Source organism: Mytilus trossulus, chromosome 3 (genome assembly GCF_036588685.1).
Source record: "Mytilus trossulus isolate FHL-02 chromosome 3, PNRI_Mtr1.1.1.hap1, whole genome shotgun sequence".
NCBI lineage: Eukaryota > Metazoa > Mollusca > Bivalvia > Mytilida > Mytilidae > Mytilus > Mytilus trossulus.
Window position 1 is genome coordinate 28,925,093 of NC_086375.1, and position 15,240 is coordinate 28,940,332.

A 15,240-nucleotide genomic window follows, 5' to 3' on the forward strand; every position below is an offset into this window, starting at 1 on the left:
CCGTTTGAATGTCATGTGATTCGACGTTGCTTATGTACCCCTAATAAACCCACGTGTGAACAAGTACATCGATCCGAAATATTGATGAATTCGGGTACGTATCTAGCAATCTCGTTCAATAACATATATTGTTCTTCCAATTTCAAAAAGGTTTCAAAAGAATTGGTGAAACAGGTTGTGTTGTTTACGCAGTAAAAATCAGAAAAAATCTGACAATAATTACACTTAAAGATTTTTGATTGTATCAAAATTTGAGAAATAGCTTTTATGTATACCTTTTCTAATATGTTTCACAAAATTATCAGCAAATTAAATATAGTAACATGAGTTGGTACAGGTTACTTTGATTGCATCTACAAGTAGGTTATAGGCTATCTATATTAAAATGCTACTATTAAACCTTTTCAACATCTCTCGATACCGACTAATGACACCTACAGTTAACAGGTAAAATGGATGGGTCGTCTCAAAGACAAAAACCTTCATGATTATCAATACTTTACATATTGGATTGGCGCGCGCCTGGTTATATACTGCTTGACTATATAGCTTCAGAATATATATCAACCAAATAGATAAATAAATATATTTATCTGTCATATAGTTTTCTTATTTTGTATGTATTTACACGACATTTCATGTTAATTTGATTGAAACAAATACAGCAACCATTCTGCATCCTGGTCCGCTTCTCTTCAATTTTAATTATGATTATGCGAGTCGTTTACCAAATATTTGGCGCAGGTAAATAACGATTAATTTGTTGGTGTAAAAGCTTTGATAACATTTTCCAAAATTTATATAAAAAACGTAAATACTGGACTGTCCGTATGTCCGTATCACACTTGTGAACACGACCAAATTGATATTTTTCAACCGGTCTTCACCTTAGTTGATGTACATATTCAATTTCTGGATGGATAATCACATGTCTAAGGAAAATATCACATCTATTTTATTTTATTTTTTTATCAACGACGGACTTCTCCGCTTCAAGATATTTTATTAGAGTTAATGTTTTCATAATGAATTTTGAAAAAAAAAATATAATTGACTTCTCGTTTTAATGTTACAACATCTAAGCAGTACATATTTTTTTTTACATACATGCGTATGGAATTTATATTTCAAGTTGTTAGTTAACACAATAGAGGTCGTTGACATTGCAAAATCAATATGGTCAGTGCTAAGCAGGGGCTTGGAGACCAACGGCTGATGTCCCGAAAACAACATACCTTGTCCCTTCGTCACATTGTCCTTCCCCTGTTCCTGAAAATGACCTTTCAGTTTCTTACAAAAAGTTGATACACTGTCATTGCTGTATTTTGTTTTGTGTTTCTCTATATCCAATTTGCGGAACAAAGTTTTGGACCTTTTTCAGTTCTTTTTTTTCGTACTTTAAATTTTATTTTAACTCATATATTACCATACATAAGGGATGTTTTGGATCAAGATAAGGAGAAAAGGTCTGCTGTATTTCCCGAAGGACTGTGTTCTTCTTAGAGACAAAGTTTATTCAAATCGTCATCTTTTGGTTACACCATTTACAACACCTCAAATTAATCGTAAGCCATAACATTTGAAAAAAAACCAGCATATTTAATTACGTGATTTGTGAATACAGAATTCAAGTAGAAAACACAATAATTGGTGAATTTATAATATACAAACTTAAGTATTGAGTACACTATGGAGGCACCCAAGGCCAAAACTAACAGACACTTTGGAAACATGTTCCACCTTTGTCAACAGACATGCTACATTGTTTAATTGAATTTCAACCACAATTATGCATGCTTTGTTCTTTTCATTTTCCAAATTCCACCAGAAAAGCTAGAAACTCAACGTCTCAAAAGATAAACTATGAAAAAAACCACGTTATTTGTAATCTGTAGGAAAGTTGTATCATTGTCAATGAAAGTAATAAAATCAAAATTAATGACAATAATGATTTCATTTTTATTTTTGAGACGACCCTTCACATTTTACCTGTCGTAGTCGTTCTCAACTGTAGGTGTCGAGAGATGTTGAAAAGATCTATTTGTCTATCCGTCAATAACAATTTAAACATACATCTCTAGTACCGTCTCATATATCTGTAATTATCATTATTTATTGTAAACTACTATAATGCAATTGTTTCCAATATTGCATCTCCTTATGTTGGATACGTAACACATGTTTTAATTGTGTTATATACAATTATATTTCAAATAACTTACAATGTACACCGACGCATTTTAAATCAAAATTTTGTATTGCTTCGGTTTTGTTCGAAAAATACTTTTTACGAATTTACACATGTAGAAAAGGCATACTGAAAAATTCTAATAAGTCTTTGTATTATAAAAAAGAATGAAAATGAAATCCAAACAGTTTGTCAAAATCGAAGACTTATAATTTTATTAATCTTTAAAGTCTGTATGAAATGGATGATTGCGGTTCATTCATTATGTATTGAAAAGCAGACATATTTCTTGGTATTTTTTTACACTTTTTGTCGGTATTTTTTTTCTCTTAAAATAATCAAAACGAGGAAAAAAGATTGAGAATTGTTGAATATGGTGCTGATTCTGAAGTTTGAAGCAGGGAAAACATCACTTAACAAAAGTCAATTCAAAGTAATCATGTTCTTAAGAACATTCATTCTGTATTCAAATAACTCTGATCTAACAATATATGCTTTCAAAAAAATTGCTTGCTCTTATGAGTTGTAGTTGTCTTTCATTTTTGTTAATATAAATCCAAGCTTTTTCATTGTAGGTTTCCCACGGCGATATAAACAATGGAAATTGAGATTCGGACTACGCATCGGAAAAATAAGTGCATTGTTGTTATTCAATGTTAGATTGTAATCATCCTGAATATGTTTTTAAAATATCACTAGACTGCATTGTTATGGAATAACCGTTTCTCAAATGATATCGGATAGGTTCCTTACGTTGTAACTACAATCCACTTCCCTTTCATGAATGTGACCGACCGAATAAGACGATTTACCGAATTTGTAAGCAACACGACGGGTGCCACATGTGGAGCAGGATCTTCTTACCCTTCCGGAGCACCTGAGATCACCCCTAGTAGTAGTTTTTGGTGGGGTTCGTGTTGTTTATTCTTTAGTTTTCTATGTTGTGTCATGTCTACTTTTGTTTTTCTGTTTGTCTTTTTCATTTTTAGCCATGGCGTTGTCAGTTTGTTTTAGATTTATGAGTTTGACTGTCTCTTTGGTATCTTTCGTCTTTCTTTTACAGCAACTAGATTAAAAAAAAAAGATTGTGTTTTATGGAGAAAATAGACAATTAAAGTCCTATATTATATATTATCTTACCTCCAATAGATTTAAAGGGATATGATTGGTCAATGGACTTCACGTTGGGGCTATGTATATTTAATATAGGGAAACATTAGAATGGAAAAAAAAAACAGTACCCCAAGGAAAATTAAGAACGGAAAGATCGTAATCAAATGGAAAAGTATAAAAGCTCAATTACTTTAGACGATAAGATATCAACTGGCATATTCCCAATTGTTTCAGGCATTTTTTTGTGTAGAAAATCTCGGATTAAACCTGGTTTTATAGCTAGCTAAAGCTCCCAGTTCTTTAACAGTTGCATACCATTACATTATATTGACAACGATGTGAACAAAAAAAGTCATACAGACAAAGCACATAAGCACGGGTGTCATTCGGTTTATCGAGAGAAATAATCGTGAAAGAATATCCAACGGCGGTCAAGTATTGAGAGACGCTCGTGAAAGTTCTGGTAACGGATCGTGAAAGACCTTTAATGTACATTCTAGTTCAGAATCTTTGAAAAAAACGCTTAATTTTCAAAACGCAAAACAAATCCGAACAAAAAAATATGTCTGTCAAAATGGTTTAACTTCCTCAACATAACTGTGAAAGAAGATAAAGAAAATATGAAGTACTTTTTGAAAAAAACCACAAAAGGCACAATGCGTGTCTGTGAAATTAATTACAAATAAAATGCTTTTTGTACCTATAATGGTCATATTTCAAAATATCATTATTTATTTGAAATTTAATCTTTGGTGTATCTGATAGTACAGTAAAATTAAAGTATGTTCTTCCATTAAAAGCGTTAATTTGTTTATGAAAAGCTTGAATTTGTTGAATTTCAATCAAACTTGATCGTGAAAGAGCAGGCAACGTATTATGTCGATCGTGAAAGAAAATGCGTGACCAAACTTAATACTAGTAATCAGAAATCAGTATTTCTTTTATCATTTGATAAATCCGCAAGTGGTTGAAGCCTGTAACTATTTTTATAAGGATGAACATTAAAGCTATAATAATAATTATCTTTTTTTCTATTCAACACTTTACTTCGAAAGTTAAACTAGAGGCTCTAAAGAGCCTGTGCCGCTCACCTTGGTCTATGTGAATATTAAACAAAGGACGCAGATGGATTCATGACAAAATTGTGTTTTTGATGATGGTGATGTGTTTGTACATCTTACTTTACTGAACATTCTTGCTACTTACAATTATTTCTATCTATAATGAACTTGGCCCAGTAGTTTCAGTGGAAAATGTTAGTAAAAATTTACAAATTTTATGAAAATTGTTAAATTTACTATATTGGACAATAACTCCTTATGGGGTCAATTGACCATTTTGGTCATGTTGACTTATTTTTAGATCTTACTTTGCTGAACATAATGGCTGTTTACAGTTTATCTCTTTCTATAATAATATTCAAGATAATAACAAAAAACGGCAAAATTTCCTAAAAATAACCAATTCATGGGCAGCAACCTAACAACAGGTTGTCCGATCCATCTGAAAATTTCAAGGCAGATAAACAATTTTACACCACGTCAGATTTGCTCTAAATGCTTTGGTTTTTGAGTTATAAGCCAAAAACTGCATTTTTACCTAATAATGATCTATTTTTAGCCATGGCGGCCATCTTGTTTGGTTGGCCGGGTCACGCCACACATTTGTTAAACTAGATACCCAAATGATGATCTTGGTTGGTTGGCTTTATTTATGATAGTATATTTGTTGAACGTCTATAATATCAAGGATTTTACTAGAAATGTCAAATGCACTTAAGATTGTCCATGTTTCATAAAAAAAGGTCATAAGCAGATGAACCATGCCATACAGATCTCTACAAATATCCCGTACACCAAATAAATGTGTTCCGATTCTTACAGTGCCTTAGAAACTGCCAATTGAAAAAGGTATGCTTGGCCAATTAATTCGGAACATAAGGTCAAAGGTATATGAACCCTGACCGACAGACAGGCATAGACATCTTACTATCATTTAATAAATCAAACACAATTGAAGTCATTATGGTCATATAAGAAACATGCAGACAGACATGTACACCATACACGAAACATCTTGTCGCTATAGCATACAGGTACAAAATGTATATATTCAAAAGGCCAAATCATTGCCGAATGATGCATGATAATGAGTTCAATGTTAGTTGAAACCTTGCACAAGTCGAAAATATTCACCTTACAATCATAACAACAGACAGTTATCCTAAATCTTAACGAATCCTCGAAACGGACTTGACCACTAAAATGAATCTTCATCCATGAAATGAAGCAAATTGAGGTTGGGGTGATTCCTGTCTGACGGACATTTAGTATAGGATCCAATATACAAAATATGGGTATCCTATAACTAATGATAAGTGTGTACTTCACATGACAATAAAAAACTTCATCCTACAATCATTCAACTATTTTTTACAAACAACATGTTCACAAATGCCTAAATAATAATTTTAATGTATTTGCGCGTCTGGCGTACTAAATTATAAACTATTTACGTCACTGGGTCGATGCCATGTTGCGATGCTGGTGGACGTTTCGTCCCCGAGAGTATCATCAGACCAGTATTAAACACTTCGATGTTGAATTGAATATCAATAATGTGGTCATTTGATACAAATTTCGTGTTTACAAAACTTTGAATGTTTCGAAAAACTAAGGATTACTATAGTCGTATTTGATACAACTTTTTGGAATTTTGGATCCTCACTGCTCTTCAACATTTTACTTCTTTGGCTTTAACCTATTGAAGATGTTGACCTATCTAGCCTTTTTCAATATCAATAACAAATATAAATTATCATATAATGGAAGAATAATGTGAACGTCTTCGTAGCATGAGATCTTTCACGATCCTTTTCCCGATCTTCAAAAATGCGGTATGTGATCTTTCACGATCCAAAAAAAAAACAATGTTATGTAGGTAGTTCTTTATTTACCAAGTTTCAGATTATCTTTATACAAAATAACTATAAAAACCGTTTAATTAATTCCAATACAATGCCCTTATTCTGATAAACGTAGTATATCTAGTCGAATTTGTGAAAAAATCGTGTTTGTTAACATTTGTTATGTCATTGAAATGTCGAGAAGCAATCTGCCTTTTGTCGTTTTGTAATAACTATGTACTTTTGAAACTGGATATTCTGACATACTGATCATAATGTTGAACCATTTTAACAGACAGTTTTATTTTGTCGTAATGTGTCTGTGTAATTAATTAAATTAGAATATTTACTGGACTTGCATATGTCTTCTCGATTAAATGTCTTTCACGATCCGTTACCAGAACTTTCACGATCGTCTCTCAATACTAGACCGCCGTTAGATATTCTTTCACGATCATATCTCTCGATAAACCGAATGACACCCGTGATAAGGAAAAACGAAAGACAAGAATAAAAATAACCAGGGCACAATCAATAACTTAAACTTCTATGTCTTGGTTTGTCATTACTGCATTTTTTTAGATAATATTTACTAGTAGTTTATCTTTAAGTGTTATTTATTTATACTTTTTCTTAAAAACAATAACAAATACTACAAACTTGATCTCTTCAATGTTTGACAAAAAGAAGAACGCTATTAATTTCATATTAAACGTTCTGGAAAAATGTATAAAACAAAAATACCGAACTCCGTGGAAAGTACGTAATCAAATGACTAAATCAAAAGCTCAAACACATCAAACGAACGGATAACAAATGTCATATTCATGACTTGGTACGGACATTTTCTAACGTACAAAATTAGTGGATAAGACCTGGTTCAATAGCTAGCTGAACGTCTCACTTGTATGACAGTCTTTGTAGAAAAAGTCTAAATATAAAAGAACATAATGAGTCGGAATATAATGTTATCCTTTGTTTCATATTAAACCGAATATTGAGAAAAACCGGCTACAAAACTTTTGAGCAATGTTTTTAAATGTGGATATTTAAATAAATTCCTCTCGCATTAACCTATTTTTATTTTTCTTCTGGCGTAAACCTTCGAAGTAGCAAAGATTAATACTGGATAACGATATCGAAAATGCGCTGATCATGTAGACCGAAAATAACCTATCAGGCCCCTCAATAAGTTTATTGGTGTTTTGTAAGAATCAGTATTATTCTTTGCTTTGACAGGTCAATCACTATTGATTTCTTTATAACTGTATGTATCACACAATGATGGCATTACTCTTCATTACATGTATGAGGATAAAACAAAGAAGATATGAAAGAGAGAACAAGTATTTATTGATAGTTGATTGTTTTACGTTCAGTGGCAAATATTCCATAAATGTTTAGGATGAGAACTTATTAATAATAACCATAATTATCAGTAAGAATGCTGGACTGAGTTCGACCGGAATAATGGACTGGACATTTGGAATGCCACTGGAAATTAAGGGTACATTTGATATTGAATGTAATTTAGCCTAACAATATGTCACCTACATGTACGGTCCCATCAATCGCCTTGGTGGCCCAGTGGTCTAAAAAGTTACTACATTGACTGTAACCTCTGGTCCTTCAATACTGAGGTTGTGAGTTCAAACCCCGCTCGTGCAGTTACACTCGACTCCAATCTTAATTGACTACCATTGTCAGTTTTCTATCGGAGGTTGTGGTTTTTTGTTCGGGCGCACTGGTTTACTCCACAAAATAAACACTTGCCGCCACGAGATTTGGATAATATAATAGACATATGCTCAATGTTAGTCTTTTGTTGCGAGTGTCCGTAGAATCCTTGCCAATATAGAGCGTCCATATGACTGGTTAAGGATGTATAATAAACACGCGGCCTCTTCCGGTCTGATGTCTGTCCAATACCGGTATATCCTCATTTTACAGTGGCAGTCTTAATGTTCTGTCCTTCAATCCGACCGATATACTTTTTCAGGACCGACTTATTCCATAAATTAGTTAACTTAATTGAATTTTCGCCCTACACATGCATAAAATATCTGCCACTGGACGTAAAGTAAACTTCAATTAATAAAAAAAAGTCACTTTTAAGCAATTCTTTTAATTTACGAAAAAGCTACATGTAGTCACAACATTTTAAAGTAGTAAGGCAACATGTTAATAGATCGTTGGTTGTTTACTATTTATGGTATTTCTTACATACATGTACCAGCGAGAAGTGCTGCCTTTTCTATTTAATTTGTATACTCATAAGCGAAAATAAAGGCAAGTTCTGATACCGTGTTGACCTATGCTATGAACTGTAATTTTTCAGTTAAAGGACTTGCACGTGTGTTGCACCGTTGAGTTGTCGATCTGTTAAGGTGTCGGACAAACGGGGTGTCGGACTTATGGGATGAAGAAATAGTCTGCATATATGAAAAAAATATTTAACTCCAAATAGCTTAAACCCGTCTCAGTCACTAGAGAAAAAGACTAATCGCTTCAAAATATTTTTTTATAACTTACATGTATCATTGATAAAGGTTTCTGGATATTTATGTATTTTCATCAACATAGTTGTACTTGTTTCAAACTTTCAATCTTAATACATTTGTATTTATAATCTTTTATTCAAAATACGAATTTCGAAATAGAAAAATAGGTGTCATTTTCTTATTTAGCAAATTTAAATAAAAATTAGCACAGAAAAAAAAATTAACCATTTAAGAAGACGATTTTATTTCAAAACTATTTTTTGCAAACAAATTAAGATATATGTATGGCATGTCTATAAAACCAGGTTCCATATTTATCTCCAGTATTAACTTGTCAGTGAGCGCTAATCATGAGTTATGATTTGTAATAAAAAGAGAGAAAATAAATCAAAAATAATTTGATAAACATCTTTTTGCGCTAGAATTTCAACAAAAATTGATATAAAGGTATACTACGTGTTTAATAAATGCACTGAATATTGTACTCAATACAATTAAATAGTCTTTATAAAACGTATGTATTTAACAGTGGATAATTTCAAATATTGTAATAATGCATAATTAAAATTTGTTCGTCGCAAATTATCTGCTGGTAATATTTTAACTAGAAATCAATTTAAAGTATCAATCTGTCGTTTCAATACAATATGATAAAGCAAGAATCGAAGGTAGCCCACGTATTACAGAACAGATGTTACACCTTACTTGGGTATAAAATGCAGTAGTTTAGAACAGCAAATGCAAAACGGTTGTCTACCAGTCACATACACAACAACAACAGTCCAGAAACATCTCATCCACCATGAAGGTTTTCGTAATACTGTGCGCCTTTGCTGCTTGTATGTTTGCTGCCGGTAAGTCTCTTGTAAAATTAGTTTTTTTTAATTCATTTCATGAAGTATTAAAATATTTTCTAAGATTCATCTTTAAATTTATTGATTTCTACTGATATTTTAGTTTTCAACACGATACCTTTTCATACGTTTTTTTACAACTGTCTTAAGTCAGGAACCTGTTCGGTGTGAGCCAAGGCTCCGTGTTAAAGCCGTAATTTGGCCCGTAATGGTTAACTTTTACAGCACTCATACCACATCTTCTGATATCTATTTAATTCTGATAATTAATTAAATTAAATTTTTAAATTGCTACGACAAAAAAAAATAATTTCGGAAGACATGGTTAAATCATTTTTTTTTTAATTTTTCTTATTTTATTGTTTCGTGAAAGCAACTTATATTAGACAACTTATCGTTCGATTATTAGCATAATGGAGAGAAAGCTAGAATGCAATTTTAAATCTTAACGTATTCAAGGCTATGATAATTAATATAATCATACAAATAATTTATTGATTGTTAACGTACAGTCACAAATATTTCATTATAACTCAATGCATATTAATTCACTAGATGTATTATAATCGCAATGAATATATTAAAAAAGTGTGAAAAACAAAAATCAATCGTGTTTGAATATTTATAATTTAATACTTAAGGTAGATATAATTTAACTATCAATGTGTCCCGTAATTACATTTCATTAAAGTAGAGACAAATGCATTTAAGAATTGAATGCTTCTTTTTGTAACTTTTTGTGACCGAAGTACATTTTGTATGAAGCGTGGAAGCGCTTCATTCTAAAAAGGTGCGCACGTTCAACGATTTTACAACCCTATGAAGTTACAAAAAGAAGCATTCAATACTTATAATTACATTTTATAGCTAGGATCATAAAAACACGATTTTTTTCAAGTTTTTATTGAATTTACCTGACGTGTGCACTTTATTGTGAGACCTCGTGTCATCATGAATGCAAAATCTTATTCTGTAATGAAGTTGCAATTGATTATGAAGGAATAATGCGAGATTGCAGTGCAGTCATTCAGAATAACATAAATGAAACATACATCTAATCAGAGACATATAATACATGTCTCTGATCTTATGTAATTATATTTAAATGATTCTATCTACATGCCGATTACGCAATGTTATCGTCATTATATGTTTAAAACATTCTATTTATGAAAAACATAAAGTCTTCATTAAAAACTTAGTTAGCTTGCTTTTTTTTTATTGATTGTGTTTTTTCGTTTTTGTTTCTGCTTGTCTGTGTCACAGTATATTTTATGTGACACAAAGTTAATATAAAAACAAAGATAAGCCAATTTATAGTGTATCTTATTTTTGTATGTCTAATGTTTTGTCAATAATAACAGTTTTATGATGAACCTAAGTTGAACTCTGTTCTTAAATTCTTTTATAAATACATTGTTTATGCAAGGTTCAATATTATTTCAATACAGTAACCTGTTTAAATATACTGCACACTGGAATTGTCACGTGTCATTATTTACATTAATGTGTGTAGCTATATATATATACAAATGAAATGTTTGCATTTTTTATGTATCTTCATATGGTTAATATTTGCATTTTTTGTCAGAAAAATAATAGTCTAAAATTGATTTTAATAAATCTGAAAAGTAGTAAATTTAAACTTGAAAAGTGTTCGGCTAATTGTAATCTTAACTATTAGTTCCAGAAAAGTTCTGTAACTTTTAAAACAGAAAAAGAAGTAAAATTATTGAAACCAGTAAAAGAAAATGGATAACGATAATCCATGATGAATTCGGCAGACATTAAATTTGATTGTATTAATTTACAGGAGATCCTGTGCCTGTGGTTGAACCTGCTGTGATTGATCCTCCTGCATTGGAGAAAAGCGGTATGGAAGATATTTATGTACTTTATTTTAAGAATGTGCACGAAACATCCACTATGTTGTATTTGTAAAAATATTTCATACGTTTTTGTCAAATTTTATCTTCGTTCAAAATGCTCAGACAAGTTACTTTTAGTTTTTTGTTATTCAATATATAAAGACATATTTTATCGTATCTCTTGTTTTTTTCCCTCTCTTTCGTATCGTTAATTATATCTATGCATTCAATGTGAATTTTAAAAAATGAAATTAATTAAAGCTATATTATACTTGTTTCGTTTATTTTATATACGCTTTAATTATGTATGTCTATTCTTTTTAAAATATGAATTTAGCAAAATCCTATTTATCTTTATACTTTAGATGCCGTTGTGGTTCCGGACGCGCCAGCAGTAGCTGTGGAAGCGCCAGTAGAAACAACAGAAGAAGGTGTGTATCGATTGATTTAATGTGGTACCCAACACCTTGATTAAAATTAATTTGGCTCGTTTATTTTTCATTTTTTTTTTACAAAATATATATTTGACCTTTTGACAAAAATATAAAAATTTAAGAAAGTTTTGAACCAACAATTTCCTCAGAAAACTTACATTTTGACAAACACTAATTTTGATCATTGGGAAGCTTAATATTCCCGTAACAATACAACGTGATTAAAACGTTTATCTGATTTTACAGCGTTATCTCCCTGTAGTGTTAGGTACCACCTTAAACAAATGGTATCAATCTCAAACCAGTTCTATCTTGTCCTGCTTCAATCTCTTTATGACTTTGACAGCAAGAACAGCTAAAAAAACGTTATTTTGTTTGATGAAGAGTTTTGTCAACAATTTATTTGTACACGTGCATGTACCCTAACCTTTCGTTTCCATTACATTAAGTTGTGTTGATAACACATAAGGTTTCCCCGTGTTTTATAACGTAACCAATATGCAATAGAATTGAGATTTAAACGGGGAATGTGTTAAAGTGAACACTATCCGACGAAAGAGCATAAAACAGCCGAATGCCACCATTTTAATATTTTACACAGCGAGAAAATCCCGAACCCGGATGCTGATTTCATGTTATATATCATATATTTCTACATTAAATTATGAAACATATTTCCCTATATTCACCCTAGCCCTCTCTCGTACATTGTTGATTATACATATTCAATTTAATATTTAGTGAATAAAACAACCGATTATCTATAACTTTATGTAAATAATACGCAGGTTTATCAATTTCACCATGTTTTAATCGACGTTTTAGATTCGTGCATATTAGTTTCAGACCTCCAATTTAAAACCTCTTCTTGTTTGTCAATATTCACTGGGTTTTTTTAAACATTTTACCTTTTTTTTTTTATCAAGTTTAACTTCATAGAACTTATGTGTGTTCTGAATTGTACATGTATGCATATCAATTTTCAACCAATGTGTAGTCTTCCATTGAAATACCATCTTTCGGAAAGCAAGTGCTACTAAAATAACCCTTCATTTTCTGGATATCTAAAAGTATTATACTATAAACAAATATGATAAAGGAAGTTCATTAACTATTTTTGTCGGGGAAGTGCAACTTGTTTGATGTTATAAATTGCGTTGGATGAATTGGTGGCCTGGTACCTCTATGTGATCAAAATATACACGTGTGGGATTGAATTTATCAAAATCACTTTTAGAATTTATTTTGTTCATTTCTTTTAATTTTAGTTGCCCCTGTGTCTGTGGAAGCGCCAGAAGAAGCAAGCGAAGAAGAAGGTGTGTATTGTATAAACTTAACAAATTGTACCAATCTCAAACCGAGGCTTGTTGACGTTTTGAAATTGCAAGCAGATATATTATATTTTTGTTCCATATCTGTAACAGATTGTACCTCTGAATTGATAGTCTTTTAGGTTGTTTAACTTTCATTACGTGTGATATATATGACCATAATTTCTATCATTATGGCGATGTATCACTTTCTCTTATTTACTCAAGTTTTTATTGATCTTAAAGAACTAGTACACAATTTCATCCAAGGGCCAGCTGAGGACCACTTCCGGGTGCGGGATTTTCTCGCAGCGTTGACGACTCATTGGTGACCTTCGGCTGTTGTCTGCTCTTTGGTCGGGTTGTTGCCTCGTTGACATATTCTCCATTTCGATTCTCAATTTTATATCAATGTTTTTCAAAATTGCTTTTCATCATACCCGTGTAATATGCCTTGCAATACATTACTTTTTGAATTACTATCTAAGGAATATAATATACTCCCTATGGTTGTTTTAGACTGTTATTTTTGTTTTTCGTAAAAAGTTTTTATCGTTTTAGAATTGTTTAACATTTTTCTTGTCGGGGGCCTTTCATAGCCGACTTTAGTTTACGGTGTGGGTTTTTCTTCTTGTTGAAAGCATATAGTTGCTTACTACCACTTTACTTGAACTCTAGTGAACAATTTCATTGGCTAACATACCACATTTCCTCATGTTTTCATTCGCATATGTACTGTTTCTGTATCTTATAGAAAGTTGTTGGGTGATTTTGTAATTATTTCATTTTTTTCCTTTATAGTTTTTTTATTTGATTATCATACGTCTGTGATGTTCTGCAAAGGGAACGCAAATGAAAATGGAATTTGCTTTGCAATTTGTTTTTTGTTTCTACATTCATAGAGTTAAAACAAAAATATTGATTTAATTTTGATATTCAGAAGGTGACAGCAGCAGTGAAGAACAAGAAGAAGAAGAAGTAGATGATGAAGATGACGAAGAAGAGGCAGAGGAGGAGGAAGAGGAAGAGGAAGAGGAAGAAGAAGAAGAAATAGAGCAAGAAAAAGAGAGTGAAACATCTGCTGATAATAGTGATACAGTTGCATAATCATCATCATAAAGTACTGGTTGTGATACATTAATAACTAGCGCTAATAAACATGCTGCGACTCAGTAAAACAAACATATTAAAAAATAGATAGACTTTTATTGTTCAATTTATTAATAAAGTATGCAACCACATATAGAGAATATTGTTGTAAATCATATCATATACAATAGTAAACACACTGTGCGAGACTTTCCCTGCTTTATAGAAAAGGAGAAAATTGTGATTTCGTGCGTGTATAAATTACCTGTATCAAATTGTTATAGATACGCAATCGAGATTCAAATACATCACAAGATATTAAAAAGATGTGGTATGGTTGACAATGAGACAACTATTTATTGGTCCAAATGAAGTGGATTATAAGCACTGTTGATTTGTTGTCGTGTTAGTAAATTCAATACCATATCTGTCAAGATAATGCTATTCATATACGCAACTTCAGTTACGACATCTTTAAACTATATCTGTGTCTCGACTCAAAGAATATCTTACGACACGATTTAGAACAACCTACCAAACAAAATCATGTTATTCTAGAAAAAAGTAAAATCACAAAAAAATACCGAACTAAGAGGAAAATTAAAATAGGAAAGTCCCTAATAAAATGGCACTTGTAAAATCAAAAGCTCAAACACATCAAACGAATGGATAACAACTGTCATATTTCTGATTTGGTACAGGATTTTCATATGTAAAAAATGGTAGATTAAACCTAGTTTTAAAGCTAGCTAAACCTCTAAAAAGTTGGATAGCTCCAGATCACATGGCTCTTTAAAAAATGACAACACTTGCCACAACATGCATCTTAAATACAATTTTAAATTCTTTATTCGTTTGATCCCTGTAGTCAATTCACTAGATTTGTCATGTCATTTTGAAATTACTTTTAATGAATGTCTTCGCAATACAAAGCTGATTTTAGAAGTTAGTTTGAAGAATGGTTTGCTCGAAGTCTAT

General features: G+C 31.5%; 1 protein-coding gene across 1 annotated transcript; it reads left to right on the forward strand.

The window, feature by feature from the left end:
- The first annotated feature begins 9,412 nt into the window (after window positions 1–9,412).
- Window positions 9,413–14,414, forward strand: LOC134711174 (histone H3.v1-like). Its single transcript, XM_063571632.1, has 5 exons — window positions 9,413–9,561; window positions 11,375–11,434; window positions 11,795–11,860; window positions 13,132–13,179; window positions 14,114–14,414. Exons 1-5 carry the CDS (start codon window positions 9,510–9,512, stop codon window positions 14,278–14,280), a joined length of 393 nt encoding a protein of 130 aa, XP_063427702.1. The 5' UTR covers window positions 9,413–9,509; the 3' UTR covers window positions 14,281–14,414.
- Window positions 14,415–15,240: the final 826 nt, after the last annotated feature.